Source organism: Aspergillus welwitschiae (genome assembly GCF_003344945.1).
Source record: "Aspergillus welwitschiae strain CBS 139.54b unplaced genomic scaffold BDQ94scaffold_14, whole genome shotgun sequence".
NCBI classification, from domain to species: Eukaryota; Fungi; Ascomycota; class Eurotiomycetes; order Eurotiales; family Aspergillaceae; genus Aspergillus; species Aspergillus welwitschiae.
Window position 1 is genome coordinate 304,655 of NW_020798708.1, and position 15,383 is coordinate 320,037.

The 15,383-nt window shown below is 49.5% G+C and overlaps 6 protein-coding genes across 6 annotated transcripts; 3 read left to right on the forward strand and 3 right to left on the reverse strand.

Annotated features, from left to right (window-relative positions):
- Positions 1-705: 705 nt before the first annotated feature.
- BDQ94DRAFT_142785 (phosphatidyl synthase) lies at positions 706-2,449 on the reverse strand. Its single transcript, XM_026766101.1, has 2 exons — positions 1,942-2,449; positions 706-1,863 (listed from the first exon to the last, which is right to left on the reverse strand). Exons 1-2 carry the CDS (start codon positions 2,307-2,309, stop codon positions 903-905), a joined length of 1,329 nt encoding a protein of 442 aa, XP_026626873.1. The 5' UTR covers positions 2,310-2,449; the 3' UTR covers positions 706-902.
- Positions 2,450-4,596: 2,147 nt separating this feature from the next.
- Positions 4,597-6,965, reverse strand: BDQ94DRAFT_26813 (uncharacterized protein). Its single transcript, XM_026775365.1, has 2 exons — positions 6,809-6,965; positions 4,597-6,720 (listed from the first exon to the last, which is right to left on the reverse strand). The coding sequence occupies exon 2, from the start codon at positions 6,705-6,707 to the stop codon at positions 4,605-4,607; it is 2,103 nt and encodes a 700-aa protein (XP_026626874.1). The 5' UTR covers positions 6,708-6,720; positions 6,809-6,965; the 3' UTR covers positions 4,597-4,604.
- A 651-nt stretch (positions 6,966-7,616) lies between these two features.
- Positions 7,617-8,762, forward strand: BDQ94DRAFT_142790 (uncharacterized protein). Its single transcript, XM_026766102.1, has 2 exons — positions 7,617-8,081; positions 8,142-8,762. Exons 1-2 carry the CDS (start codon positions 8,039-8,041, stop codon positions 8,399-8,401), a joined length of 303 nt encoding a protein of 100 aa, XP_026626875.1. The 5' UTR covers positions 7,617-8,038; the 3' UTR covers positions 8,402-8,762.
- A 2,665-nt stretch (positions 8,763-11,427) lies between these two features.
- On the forward strand, positions 11,428-11,773 carry BDQ94DRAFT_142796 (uncharacterized protein). The gene has a single exon (XM_026766103.1). It carries the CDS (start codon positions 11,504-11,506, stop codon positions 11,711-11,713), a length of 210 nt encoding a protein of 69 aa, XP_026626876.1. The 5' UTR covers positions 11,428-11,503; the 3' UTR covers positions 11,714-11,773.
- A 125-nt stretch (positions 11,774-11,898) lies between these two features.
- BDQ94DRAFT_26854 (H(+)-transporting V0 sector ATPase subunit c) lies at positions 11,899-13,095 on the forward strand. Its single transcript, XM_026775366.1, has 6 exons — positions 11,899-12,056; positions 12,179-12,191; positions 12,339-12,468; positions 12,557-12,713; positions 12,777-12,880; positions 12,942-13,095. Exons 1-6 carry the CDS (start codon positions 12,040-12,042, stop codon positions 13,004-13,006), a joined length of 486 nt encoding a protein of 161 aa, XP_026626877.1. The 5' UTR covers positions 11,899-12,039; the 3' UTR covers positions 13,007-13,095.
- An 868-nt stretch (positions 13,096-13,963) lies between these two features.
- Positions 13,964-15,335, reverse strand: BDQ94DRAFT_26875 (mitochondrial 37S ribosomal protein mS38). The gene is made up of 2 exons (XM_026775367.1): positions 14,931-15,335; positions 13,964-14,855 (listed from the first exon to the last, which is right to left on the reverse strand). Exons 1-2 carry the CDS (start codon positions 15,280-15,282, stop codon positions 14,158-14,160), a joined length of 1,050 nt encoding a protein of 349 aa, XP_026626878.1. The 5' UTR covers positions 15,283-15,335; the 3' UTR covers positions 13,964-14,157.
- Between the last annotated feature and the right edge of the window lie 48 nt (positions 15,336-15,383).

Sequence of the window (15,383 nt, forward strand, 5' to 3'; positions counted from 1 at the left end):
CATGCAAGTTAATCACCACATGCACAATGAAATAGGAATAGAAATGAACTGAACCCCACCCATCCACCGCACTCGGAAATCTCCCTTCCCCCCCGCATTCTTACATCTGACGTCTGCCGTGCATGCCAGCTAATCCTACGCACGGATGGAACTATACCTATATTACTTTGTAGTATAGAACCAACCCCCAAAAGTATCTAACTAACCTTATTTGTGATGTGATTGTGGTTGGTAGGTATCGGAGTTGCCTGATTGGGATGTTCCGTGACGAGCGTTGAAACTTTGCCGTTGGGGGGGTTGTCGATTTCGGGCTTGAGGGAGGAGGGAGGGGGGAACGGGGAGGGATGGGGTGATTGGATTGGATTGGAATGATAGAGGAGATTGGACTGGTTGGGTTGTTACACGGGGTTTGATTGACTATGGTGTTTTCTTGGGTTGAGTAGGTTTGGGAGGGAGTGGATGGGGTTGGTTTGTTGGTTGGTTGATAGGCATGGATAATCGGGTGGATGTGGTGGGTACTTGACTGTTTTCTGTACCCGTTCTATTGTAGAGACTTATACAGGGGACGAGGGGGGTTGGATCCATGTATTCATTGTTCTGCTTTTAGTGTTAAGTGAACTGACTAAACAGGTAATTCGCGTCATTAGTAATCTAACCCAATGGGAATTTGGTCTAAGATGGCACTTGTTTTGAAATAGTAAGAAGCAGCCTTGATGAAATTGCTAATTGCTAACAATAATAATAGTATAGAAGATGAATGTAGTAAACACAACGCCAAGAGACATACATATCTGTCATACATTCATAGCATAGAGGTATCCATAACAAAGTAATAAACAAGAATGATAGGAATCTACATGCATCACACTTGTATCATCCAGCTACCATCAGTAGCAAAGAACTCAGTTGGGCAGAAGGCCCGCTTCTAGCTCAAGTTCCGAGTCAACGTCGTCAACGACAGTCGACCCCTCTTTCTTCTCTTTGGCCATTTCGCGGTCAATGGCGAATTTGACCGCGTCCAGGATATGATTGCAGGTCTTCTTGGGTGGATAACGGGGGATAGTGCCCTCTTGGTACACACCGGTCTTGACCAGGATGGAGAACCAGTCAGCGTCACTGGTCTTGTTGAACTCGTTTGTGCCCCTGATGTCTGACTCGGGGGTATCGCCCACAAAGTACACAGTGCTGGGAGGTTTGTTGATGGCATGAGTGTTCTTGCGCCATTGTCGCAACAACCGCGTAGCGAACTGGTATGTGCCGAGTTGGGGCTTGCCAAAGGCGATCGTGTTGAGCTCTTTGCCAGTGACGGCTTTGTACAGCGCCTCTAGCGACGCTCTGAGTGCACCCATGCCGATTCGGGAATGTTCGTGGGAGGTGGACCAAACCACGTCGTTGTGGGAGAAGAACACAGGCGGGCCCTCGTCAAAGGAGTCGGATCGGGTGTCTAGGTGTCCATTCTTGGACATCAGGACATCGAGAATAATCTGTTGGTCACCGGCCCAGTCCCGACTATCCGCAAAGACAAAGATCGCCTCGATCTTCGTTTGCGAAAAGTCCCGGACTCGGGAGTTCTTGTATTCCTCGTCGGTCAATTTCCGGAACGGTGTAGTGTCTTGTCTAGTCTTGATGATGTCTCCGGGGGTGATGACATCCTTGAAGCCGTAGCCTTCAGCTACAATACGGCATTTCTCACCCTCACCACCGACGACAAGAACCGTGTGGTACCGCTCGGCCATTTCGCGCATCGGGGTATGGCCACAGATGAATTGGCCGGGGGAGACTTCGAGCTCGAGCTGTCGACTGAGATCAAGGCATCGTTCTTCCTCCGTCTTGCCTCCACCGTTTGTAACAAAAATGTAAGGTCTGGTAGAGCAGTCAGCACGGGACTGCCATTTGAGAAGGGAGCACCGCTATAATACGATAGAGGGTATCGATACATACACTTTGATACCATAAGGGTTCTCTCCATTGATGTACCTGAGTGCACTGGCAGCTTCAGGGATAGCCTTCCCACCTCTGATAAGGACTCCGTCAATATCAAAGGCCAGAGCAAAGTCGTCGGCAGTGGTGAGGGCCTTCTTAGTCACAGGGGGAGCAACTCGAGGGGAACCTTCTTCGGAGGAAACCTCTTCGTCGAAATGTTGTTTGGCGGCTTCCAATTCCATGGCTGTTTCATGAGACATGGTAGAAGCCATCAAGTGTTTAGGAGGGACGACCACACTGGGACCGCCGTAGAGGTCGGCCTGGGATGCGTCCAGGCTCGACAACCGGCTTACCCGTGGGGTAGCATATCCGTCGGCTGTTGTCATTGTGGATAGCAATAGTGGTGGATCTCCGGCGGGTGGCAACAATAGAAGTGGACCTTTTGTGGACCCAGAATATGAACAAGAAACGGTTACTGCGGAAGACAATCGACAACGACGTCAGTCGATCTTCAGGGGCAACGTCGTCTGGCCAACGCGAGGTCAAACAAGACCACAAGCAAAACCAGAATGATCAATGGGACCAGACAATGCACGTAAACCGGCGTTGCAAGGATGCACACTGATAAGACAATATACTACACAAAATTATGTTCCCTCAGGGGAATTGATAATGTGCAGCAAGTAAGAAGAGAAAGAGGAGAGTATGATACACAAGATGAAGGAGGCGAAGTACGAAATGGGGTACAGTGGAGTGAGAGGAGTCTGGAGAGATAGAGGACCACTTCTTGACAGACAATGGGGTTCCAGAGCCATTATATAGGAGTAAACGAGCAAGCGGTGGAGGACGCCTAGCATATTCTCCCTTGGGTGATGCAGCCCTGGCGCCGTCATCGACCGCATCGGGACAAGAAAAGACTCAACCTCACTGGTGAACTGGAAGTTGTGTTTTCAGTAACGGTTGCACATTCTGGTTGTTCGAACCCCACTTGCTCCCAAAGTTACAACATAGTTGAATTGTTCCTATTTGATCATAGTGTCTAGTAGTGGTGCGTCTGAGAACTTAGTAGAAGCCTGTCAGCCATACATATTCGAAAGGTATCCTTGACAATAATAGATGATGATGGAGAGGCTGGCGATATGATTCGCTCCGCGGAACGGTCAAGGCGCCAACCGGCATCGGCAGGCAAAAGACACGCCCGGAAGGTACCGTGCAAACGGGAAAAATGGGAGGGGGAGGGATGGGTGATTCAAACTTACTCACCATCCATCCGTCGAGAAAACCGGATGAAACTCACTTGTTCGGCGAAAATGAGAATGGGTGAACTCGGATCCTTGATCAAGTTCGGGGACTGATATCATGGAGGGGGAAAGCAAATGAGGAAGAGAGAAGGTGAGAGAAAGACGGCAGAGGGAGACAGGTTGACATCAGTTACAATACCGGTCAGTCAGGTTTACTCTCGACACAATAATACAACATTACAGCTATCCCTACGGTCTTATTAAAAGAACTATAGTAAGTAGTGGTAGTTGTGCAGTGTAAGTATGCAGTGTATGCCCGAAACACACGGATCCCCAATGTTCGTCAGCGCCAATGACGCCTCCTCGTGGCCTTACTTTCCAGTTGCTACTATCCTACACTGTAACCTACCCAAGCCATCGAGATCATTCCCGCCCTGAACAATAAACACGACTGGCGGGGATGGAGGGGGGGGAAAGGGAACGGACCGACTACCGAATGCACGAACCTACATTCATTCCCTCCTAGTCTCCTCAAGCCACCATCTGCGCGAAGGATCGTGGATGGATGTTACTTTCCGAGCCTCCTCTTTTGCGAGTCACTAGCTTGTTATCTTGTGCTGCTCAAAAATGAGGTCACAACCAACCAGGACGCTCAGACTGGCTCGGAATTCTCTACACCAGGAATAGTGCGGCCTCACTGCCTCAGTCATCCGCCAGGGGCTGATCACCGCTTCTGACGTCATTGCGGAGCTCTCCCGGCCGCCGTCTGTATCATGACCGTATCCTCAATACACCCTCCACTGAGGATGGTGGCAGAAAGAGTGGGTTCACATGGGAATCTGCCTGTGCGGTAAACTTGGAAATGTGATTGCGTCTCGCACTTCGGCCCAGTGGAAAAACATCATCTTACCGCGCTATGTTTGGAATAGGCCTCTGCAGCACTCCTGATTCGTTTGCGTGATTTTCTCTGGTGAGCTGACTGCAGCCTTATCTGACTCACAACATAGCGGAGATGGATATCTCATCAGACTCTATTCTTTGCAATTAGTGGCTGTGAGTCTCCCAAATGACAGACAAAATAGTGGGGCGAAGGTGGAAGCACAGAGTCAGTCCCTAGTAAGTAGTATATGTGCACTATCAGATTCGCTGCCTTTTCCAAAGCCCATACTATCTAGATCCACCCATGGCCAATGCATATATACAATCATAAGAATGAAAGTAAAAATAGAAATGAAGCGCCTTGGAAGAAGAGATAGATACCTCGCTCCACCAAGCGAACATAAGTCAAAGTATCATACAACAGAAAGGAAAAGACTGGGCTTCATATACATATATGTAGATGTATATATTGAAATGTCCTCACCGAGAACGAAGTTTCCACTCCTAGTAGCCAAGGCCGAGAAATGGTGCATCACTACCTCTTAGACTAGACGTATCCCGTCAATCCACGCGCAGTATCAAATCCGACCCGCTGCGGGATGGGGTTACATTTCGCTCGTACGGCACCGGCTTCTTCTTCGGCATGTGGCCCCTCACGCTTTCAATGGAACGCATCGAATCGGTGGACTGTCTGCGTGCCCGAGTCTCCAACACAGGCCCTGGATCATGACCAAGCCAGTAGTCTTCAGGTGAGTAAGGTACAGTTAACCCTCCGGCATGTGGCTTCCGCCGAATTTGGACTCTTCTGATATCGTCCCCTCGTACAATCCGCGGGCGAGAGACAATTTCCTGCCTGGGACTGACCGCCCGCGTAAATGGCATCCGGGGAAGACCGGGTTGGTCACTCGAGGCAAATTCCCAGTTCGGTGTAGGAGATTCTCGCGTTGGTGTTCTGACTTCCCGCACTGGCGTGAGTGGCCGTAAGTTTCCCGAATGCCGGGATTCACGGTCCAATCTGCTAGTGGAGCCGTTGATATCGATGTCCTCAATATTGTCATCCAGGTTGTACAACATGCTATTGTTCGCGTCCGTGCCACCGAATGGACCACTTGCAACACCCTGTGACGACGCCGGTCCGACAAGTCTCACATGTCCAGCACCGCGATGCTGCCGGTCCCGGTCGACAAACTCCCCAGCGTCCGAGACCGGAGAGCTTTGTAGCAGGCTTTCATAAGTGTCATCTTGATTGGAGTACCGAACCCTTGATCCGCTCTCTGCATAGGTAGGCCTCCTTCGGTAATTCGGGCCTCTCATAGCAAGCTTTCCATCCTGGCCTTCCCCAAAACCATGGAGCATCGCACGAGGATGCGCAGGCAATCCAGCCATAGGGGCCCGGTTATACCGCCGACTTTCTTGAGTTTGACTTGATGAGGTCGGCTGATTTAGATTCTGGTATGGTGCACCAAAGACGCTCCGTGGTCTTGCCATATCCTCTTCGAATAAAGTCGCATGGCTGTGGGGTCTGGGCGGTTTCTGACGACTCAACCTTAATGGTTCCGGATAAAGCCCCAGCGTTGGTTTATCAGGAAGTAGATCTGAAATCGTTCGTGGAGACGACTGGCTCAATGATCCCTCAGCTTCGGAATTAGAAGTCATTGCAAAACCAATCCTGTCGGTACTATACACCCCCATGGGACTATTATTATGATGATTACCGGGGCCTGTGACAACGACAGCAGGTGTCTGAGCTCTCGGCTCAAACGGGGTTATCAGTCTGGAGGTTTCGGAATCCCTATCTGTTGTACCAGGCATAGGACGAGGCCCAGTTGGCCGCCTTGGTGGAAATGTGAAATCCGGAGGCTCGGACATGACACCTCCAATCTCGAAAAAGTGGTCCTTTTCATCCTGTTTTCGTCGCCTTGCCTTCCTACAACAGAAAAATATTATAACACCCATAATGAAGAATCCAGATATCCCAGAAGCAACTGAAACTCCAATCACAGCAGCAGGTTCCAGCCTGCTGTCAGATGCGCTCGCGGATGCCGACTGGCCACTACTGGTAGCGCTACCCGTTGCCGTGAGAAAAGGCTGCGAAGTTGGAATCGTCAAAGGACTTTGAAAAGTCTCAGTAGTTACCGAGGTATGCTCAGTACTAAGACTTGTCGGTTGTGAGGATGTACTAGAGCTAGACCCGGTCCCAGTGTTGGAGGCCGAACTGGAGCTGGAGGTAGATGGCACCGTCGCTGTCGTCGTCGTCGTTGCAGTCCTTTGCGTGGGACTTGATCCTGTTGGCATCACTGTCGCGGTGATCGTAGCATGAGTCCGTGGCAAAGCTCCAGGTACCGAGTCGCAAATGTCGTACAAGTCGGCGCTGAAGACTGTTTTCATAGAACATAAGGAAAGGCTACAGCGAAATGCCGCCTCCCCAAGCGAATAGCCGCTTGTCGTGTTCGTCCGACAGAGACAGCCGAGATCCCACTCCGAGCATGCGCCCTTTGGGTAATCGGAGATTATAAATTCTTCGATGCAGTCTGCCGCACAGCTTGGGATCAGACCGGACAAAGATGTTGCTGATGCGGTAGGATGAGTGGTCTGGGAACCATAGGCGAGACATGTCAGCATCAACAGTATTATCGTGAATAACCGTCCAGCAGGTATAAACATCTTGTAAAAGCATCTTCGTTTTCGGGTTAGTAGACTATCACCGCCAGGTATAATGCAAGCCAAGGAATCGCGAACGGGAGGTCACAGGGTCGATACCTTACCTATGCACGTAAAAAGTGACGCTACAGAGGAAATTCAACCTCTGGAGTCATTGATAATCGTAGGATATCATCCTAAGATGATCAAGGAAGAAAGAGTGCAAAGAACACTGAGGATCTGGAGAAGCGATGGTTTCCAAACAGCATGGAGAAGCACCAACTTCAAGACAGAAGCGGCTGCGATAAGGGGGAAGGAGCGACTTCAGGGACCAGCACGATGTACCGCATACTGCCAACATGGGCGTCAAACCACGTTCTGCCATGGCGCTGAGTGGCTGCGAAGAGAGAGAATCAAGGTTCGAGACCCAAATCAGTAGTCCAAGCCTCCTATACGCGCCAGGGTGAAACATGGCAACACTGTCCCAAACATAATACACGTAGCTCATGGACACAGTTCTTCAGGAGGTCTGTCGCTTTGCGTGATTGGGTTTTGGGTAGACGATGGCGTTGAAGTACGCGCCGTGTTGGCGCCGACCCTGCCGATATGAACAGCACATGATGTCAGATGAGCCGATCCGAGAGGTTCAAGGCGCAAGCAATGGAATTAGGTCCGTTTCCTTAACCGCGCACCTTTAGGCTATTTTTGATTCGAAGACCCTGATGGCAACCAGGCACAACTGCGAGTGTAGATCCAGCTAGATGTGTCGACACTAGACTCAAAGGCGAAACGCGGCTAGAGACAGACGCATCACGGGATTTGTTGAGCTTGGGCTGCTTTCAATGGCCCGATCGGCAACTCGTGTTTCCCCATACCCACTCCGCAGATTACAATGCTGCTTATGGCATAAGCAGCTACGATTTGAGCCCAGAATGCGGTTGATTAATTGGTTTGACATTGTCATCAATCATAAATCTGATCACTGCCAACTAAGAGATAATGACAAAAGCAAAGCCCAGTGACACGGTGAGCTGGTATCATGCGCAATACATAAGAAAATGACAACCCAAGGAGATAAGAACAAAGGGGAAAAAATTAGAGAAAAAAGGCAATCGAGACCCTGTCACAAACACACGCCGCACTGAGCATGCTGCACATCCGCCCAATGACGGCGCTTATGTTGGCGGGGTTGCATTAGGCTAGACTCGTCGGGAGCCCGCGGAACGATACTAATGATGTTGACAACGTCACCCCGACCCGCTAAATTTCGAATCTTCGATTCCGTAGGATAAGAAATCGTAGGTAGGACGAGGTTATTCCCCCAATCGACGGGTTTTGAATCGAAGTGGGCGGTAATGACGGGCCTGAGGAGCGGTCTAGTATTTGAATATGATATAGCTGAACGAAACGAGTTAGCCTCGGAATCTCCGGAAATCCATCACTTGGCGGGCCACGTACAAGGCATGAATGACACCAGGAAGCCAACCCAGGATTGTCAAACAGATGTTGATCAGGAAATCAGCACCGCATCCTCGCTCCAGGAAAACACCCAGTGGCGGCAAGATGATCGCAAAGATGATCTTGCAGATATCCCTATGGTCCCAACGGCGTTAGCATACCCACGACACTATGCTCTCGTCATTCAGATTATTGCGATCTCAAGCTATCCCAAGACAGCTCCAGCTCGTCAGGGTCCAGGTATGCGCGCGACTGGATAGGAAATCGCCAAAAGATGACGTCGCGAGGGGTTGCAAGACTTACGAGGCAGTGAAAGGCATTGTGAATCGAGGGAGACGTAGATCTCTTCAAGTTGACTAGTTTGATGTAGGAGAGAGTAGTGAGCAGGTGATGTATATGACCAGATGAAGGTTGTATCTGAATGCGAGCAGATGAATGATGGGGAAGCAACAAGAAAAATCAGGAGAGGAAGGGAGCGGGACCACAGGGACTCTTAAATGATGGGCGGCAAAATTAAGTAGCTACCTTCCGCCAAACGCTACCGGGGGGGGGGGAATGGTGCTATGCCTCCTACGTAAAGCACTGTCCTCGAATCCGCATTATTCAACGGATACGCCTTTAGGTAATAAAATAAAAGACCAATAGCTGCTAGTGATAATTAGAATAACCGGGGCGGACGACAACGATAGTCAGGACGATCCTTTTCCGCTCGCCGTGCATGTTTGTCGCTACGTCATACTTTTCACTGCGAACTGTGGCTGATGCCTTGGCCGCTTACTGATTGGCTCCGAGCTCACCTCGACCAGACTCTCGGCGGGTGACTTTTGCGTCGTATCGACGTTTTGTATTTCGTACCTCCCCCAGTCCCGTGGCTGATGCTCCTCCAATTTTGGAACTGAACCATGTTGTCATCGGGCGGTGCAGCTGGGCTTTGTTCAACAGTAAGGGGAGAACTTTCGCCCTCTTTTTCCCCTTTCCTCCCATTGCCTACATTTTGACTTTTTACCTTTTTACCTTTTTTTTTTTTTTTTTTTTCCTCCCTCCGCCCACCTTTGTCATGGTTATTTTGTTGCCTGGCAGGGGCTTGGCGCTTCCACCGTACCACCTTACCAGGCTGAAGCGAGGCGCCGGTAGTCTTAGGTTAGACGCCGCCAATATTGACTAAATCACTCTGTGCAGATGGCTCCAAGCGTCTGGGCTTCGGTTCTGGGTGGGACGTACCAGCACATCGTATTTCATACCTATTGCTTTTATCGGACTAGAGCTGGCCCCCTACGCAATCCCTTGTGCAGAATAGGGGTATGACTCCCGTGTCTAGGAGGTTTGGGGAGACGGAATTCAGCATGGATTTAGTGGGCCACCCAGCCCTACGGTTCCTCTCGCACGAATCACGGTGCCGGTAGCTTTTAACAATGTCGGACAGATACCGGTCCCCATTATGGTACTTGGCTTTGTAGTGTCTAGACTAGCGTGGACTCATTTCCAGGGAACAAGCAAAGTGATATCATTTGACACGCATCTATCCGTCAGCGCCTACGCTAACTATGCAGATAATCATTGGACTAAAGCACGTTTCAGCCGGATTTTAGACGTCATGTGTTCGATAATGAGATGTCTTATCGTTCGCATATCGCAAATACATCATTACGAGTTAATCCGCCTGCCGTGTTGACCTGACAGAACGGTTGCTTATCTTGTCTAATGTTTACGAGGATCCTGCTGATCATGACGGAGACATCCCACTATTACATATGCCTCAGCGAGAAGAATAAAAATAGGGTTGATGAAAATAAGAGATCAATTTGCCTATCGACATTACGCAGTATCATGTGATCGATATCACCGCAGTCCAAGCCACCCTGTGTCGTTGTTATCTTCTAGAAGGAAACATCCTGGTCACCCCGCATACTTTAACCAGCAACCTAAGAAAAGCACTGCCTGGCTAACATGATAGTGGGTCCCTCCAGGCTATTTGATCTAAAGCTTATATATGCATAGCCCTATCTTACAGCAGCATCTCGCCAGGGATATATATATAGATGTTCGAGTGACCCGCAAGGCGCAGTAACACCCTCCACCTACACGTTCAGCGTCTGCCTAGTACCTTTTAGTGGGCACAACTTGAATTATGCAGCCTAGGACCACCAAGAATTCTAGAATCCTATGAAGAGTATACCAATACACACTAACTGCTCTGTTGCGAGCAAGCAGGTGGGATTTGTGGAAACAGTACCCAGGATGAGCCTACAGTATCCATACTGCATCTGCGACTTCGTCTGCGTCTGTTTGTGATGGAATAATGCTTCCAACTCTTGATGTCCAAGTAACAGAAAAGAGCCTCCTATTGCAGTCATTCGGCCAGAAATGGTGTTCGAGAGAAGAAAAGGTATGCCTCACTGAAGGGGTGTGAGCCAGGAGGTGTAGAAAGAGTATGTAAAGAGTATGTTACATACATTTGTCGGCAAGACACGAGAGAAAACTGCACCCGTAGCGAGATAGTTGTATTGCTTGAATATTTTGCTGCTTCCTCTTATTTTTTTGCACGTTCTCTACGCACGAGATTTCTACTTATTTTTCAAATCCACATCCGGCCTCCCGCTACGATGGAAAGTGACTTTATCAACCCATGGCTACCACGAAGTAGTCACTCCCTTCTCTCTTTTGCTTACTAAATATATATAATGAAGCGCAAGCGCCCTAGCTACCATGATTCCTGGTATCTGATGATCAGAGAGAAGATCTATTATATAATCCTAGCGTTCTGAGTTCCGGAGCAATACTCGCTAGTGGTCATGGTAGTGTAGTAATTCAGCCACATTGTCAGAACCGCTCTGTAGCCGATCCCTGTCTGAGATCTGGTCAAGGAAAGGCGCGATGGCGGAGAGGATTAAAGTAATCGGTGAAGATATACAAGGGAAAGGTATGAATACAATGCGCGTAGACATACTAGCTTTTATAAGGCAATCCCTATCGCAAAGACAGACAGGAGATATTGACCAGACCGATATGAGCGCACACATTTTGGACCTAGCTATCAGTCATGTCCTTTTTGTGTGATAGATAGTACGTAAGTAAGCTTACAAATATAATCTAAGGACATCATGACTGAAGATCGACCCTGTCTGTGATGAGCGAGAGACACTAGTAGCACTGCATTGAATACCTATTGCCACATGGACGACAAAGGATTGAGAAGTACAATGTAGGAGGTAGGGGTCTTGGTCTACTCTGTACGACCCAAAATATCACGGCTTGGCAGCTACTCCCGCAGTCTCCGCATTTCCCCATCACTGTCTCATTATCTCAATACTTCAAGCCAACTTGAGTATCGCGCACTTGCCAAATAAGCCATATTGGCTTAAATGCCAGACTTCGTAGTTTACATCTCTATACCGTATACAATCAGTCTCACTTTAACGAAGTTATTCTTCTATCAGGAAAATCGGACGGTGATTCGTAATCCAGTTATCTCTCGAGCGGACACCTCCGATATCCTCGAACACAATGTAGAGTGCGATAGCCCTATATATGAAGAGAGAGAGAGAATAGTTTATAGTGAGCACAGCAAGTAGTACATATTATATTTTTACATCAAGCTGTATCTGTTTCACGACTGCTGCTTCATCACCGACTGGGTGGGGAAGCTGGTTATCGTGATGCGCGGCCGACGGGCCAGTGCCAAGCCGCCATCACGTGATGACGCAGGTGGTCGGTCAGCCTCCCCGAAGCCTCCAGCGTGTTCGCCTTCACGCCTTCATCTCCGTCTCGCTTCCCCAAGCCTCAACATCACCACATCGCTTTACACGCGGCCTGTCCCTGCCCTGTCACTCTTCCTTTCGGCTGTTTTCATAGTTTCACTCCATCTTCTATCGCCCGCAAGGTCGCCAAATCTGTCAAGATGGCCACCGAACTTTGGTACGTAATCACCTCACCTACTCCTTTTCCCAGCATCCCAACCATTGTGCCTTCTTGTATCTCGACTTTAATGACGTTACGGATGATTCTCGACTTGATATACTGACATATGGACTTGATAGCCCCGTTTACGCAGTAAGTCACTTGTGATCCCACCCTCACCGATGACACCATCGAGCTCCAAGCGACCCTCAAGGTAGCTTGGCTTCGTTGCATCAAGCGGAGAATCTGCCATCGAACAAGCATCTCTCGACACGGTTAACTGATCTCCAACTCGTATAGCCCTTTTTCGGTGCCCTTGGCTGCACCTCGGCCATCGTCTTCACCTGCTTCGGAGCTGCCTATGGAACTGCCAAGGCTGGTGTCGGTGTCTGTGGAATGGCCGTCCTCAGACCTGACCTGATCGTCAAGAGTACGTGGAAGCTTCACAGAGCTTTATACCACTGGGATATGCCATCGCATATAATTTCGGATGATGTGATACTAATCTCGTGATACAGACATTGTCCCCATTGTCATGGCGGGTATCATTGGTATCTACGGTCTGGTCGTGTCGGTCCTGATTGCAAACGATTTGGGACAGAAGGTCCCCTTGTACACTGGTTTCATTCAGCTGGGAGCAGGTCTCGCCGTCGGTTTGGCTGGTATGGCAGCTGGGTAAGCTTCTCAACATGGCACCTTTCAGTTCCGGTAAGCTTGGGACTAATTCAGTATCTCTAGTTTTGCCATTGGTATCGTTGGTGACGCAGGTGTTCGTGGAACTGCTCAACAGCCCCGTCTCTATGTCGGAATGATTTTGATTCTCATTTTCGCTGAAGTCTTGGGTGAGTCACAACATCATAGCGATATAATTGGTCTGCCCCATCTAATCAGGATGTCCTACAGGTCTGTACGGTCTTATCGTTGCTCTTCTGATGAACTCCCGTTCGAGGATCGACGCCACTTGCTAAACGAACCCTCCTTCGTTCCGCGCGAAATGGCCCAAGTGAACACCCGCCCGAGGATGCCAACCACCCTATATCCTCGGATATGATGAAAAGAGCCCGGGTTGCTCAACATTTGTTAACGTGATGCGGTTATTTTGACTTGTGTTTTCAGACTTTATTTGCCGACAATGACGGTTCCCGTCATTGTCCCGATGACAGCTGGAGGGGATGGGGGGAAGTGGATTGCTGGGGGGATTGGAAAGAGAAAACGGACGTTAAATAACATATGCTTTCTCTTTCATCCAACCACCCCCCAAATAACAAAGGACAAGACATAATTGGATGTGCTAGCCAAGTTTGTAGACTAGGACAAGGTGGGAAGCTGTGGTAGATACATTGCATGGTTTTTTAAGGTCTTTTGAAATTATGTACTTTATGGGAGTCGCTTACTCTTTTGTATCCTTGAGCTGGATCATAGGATTACTTGCTTTGCAATGCTTATATGTTTTCTCCTGCTAGTTTTAAGGATCCTTTTGGTACAAACTTAGCTTTCTAACCTATCCTGCCCAGGAAGTCATGTATGTGGTCCTTCGGTATAGCATAAATGTACCAAGTGGCGAATGTACTACTAAGTTATAGCACCCAACAGATTGCTCGTATTCTGTTATCTGGAAAATACCGTCTTAGAAATGAACCGAAGCAGTACATAGACCTTTCCAACGGAGCAAAGTCAAGCAATATAGATACCATTGCACCTGACCTGCACAAGAGCAAGCAGGGCATATAGATAGGATAGCAATATGTAACATACAAAGTATTGTCTATGGAGCGAAACAAAATGCGATGAACATCCAAATATCCAAGAGAAAGAAGGAGGTCAAAGAAACTCAAGACGACGCCGTAAGGATATATGCGATATGGACAGGCACATCAGTGGCCGCCGCCAAATACACACACACATACATGCGAAGAGCAAAGCAATAAACGCAAAGCTTCAGATGCGTAAGTCTAGGATGACTTCTCTGTGAAGCAGAGGAAATGGGGAGGTAAGGTTGTAAGTATGTAAGTAGATAAACGAGGAGATTAAATGAGGAAGGTTTATTCGGATTGTAGCGTAGCAAAAAGAAAAAATAGCTGCAGCAAATGGTAATGGTCTCTGATGATGAAAGAATCAATCAAGCCTTCTCAAGCTTCCGTCTCAAAGTCCTTGTCCTCTTGCGCAGCTTCTTCAGCTTGTGCTTCTTCATCTTCAGTCTGCGACGTCTCTTGGTGCTAATGGCGTGCATGGTGCGGTTGTTGCGGATACGCTCCATGTAGGTGGTGCCGGAGTTGTGGGGGACATCGATGATGGCCTCGCTCTCTCCAATGGCACCGGGAGCTTCCATCTCACCGGAGGGCACGAAAGGACCGGTGTGAGCCTCGTAGGTCTTGCGACCATCAGAGTGTATCGACTCGTGAATGGTCAGGACGGTGGAGTAGCTGGAGGTCTCCCGAGGGACGTCCTCGAACTCGGAGGAAGCCATGTCCTTCGCTTCGTCGAAGGGAACCGGCGGCGGAGGGGGGTGGAAGGGACGGAGACGCTTCGTGAGTTCCTCGACGGAGACTTTCAGATCGGAAAGGTTCATGCCATCCAGCTGGTTGCCTTCCATGTCGAAGTACTGCAGAGAGCCCTCCTGCTCGCCGGAGTGGGCAGCGGAGTTCTCCATGGAGTTGACGGCGGAGGAGAGGGTGAAGATGACATCGTCCACCTCAGGCTTGGCCGGCTTCTTTGCGGTGAAGATGGCGTCGAACGCTTCGGGGGTCGAGGTCGGAGGAACGGTGGTGGAAACGGAGATGGGACGGTGAATGGAAAAGAAGGAGGCGACGTGAACGTCTGGACCAAATGAGGAAGATTAGCGCATCATAGTCTAGTAATACAAGCACAGTTACTAGGATTGTGGCGACTAACCATGCGGCTGGAGATGTTGGGTAGAGGGAACACTGGGAAGTCGGGAAAAAGCCGTCGGCTGCTTGGAGCCATTGCGGCCGTTGCTATCCTTGCCCCTCCGTCTGGAAGCCTTCCCCTCACGTTTCTCTGCAGAATTCACTCCCTTCGCAGGCGTCTGAGAGGAAGAATCGACTTTATTAGATCCATCGCTGGGTTTCGAGGACGAAGAGGAGTATCGGCGTTGACGCACATGTTGTGACGAGCCGATGAGGCCGTTCGCGGAGGTAGTAATACTTTGGCTGGTTGCGCGAGATATACCGGCGATGGGCCCCATAGGAGCCCATGCAGCCCGGCGCAGTGAGGACGACAGCATTTTCCGACGTCGTAAAGCCCAGAAGCTGGGTGACGATGTTGTCGGGAACGAAGAGGCGAAATCGAAGTTGGAGCCGATCATGCGGAACTCGGCGATTATGT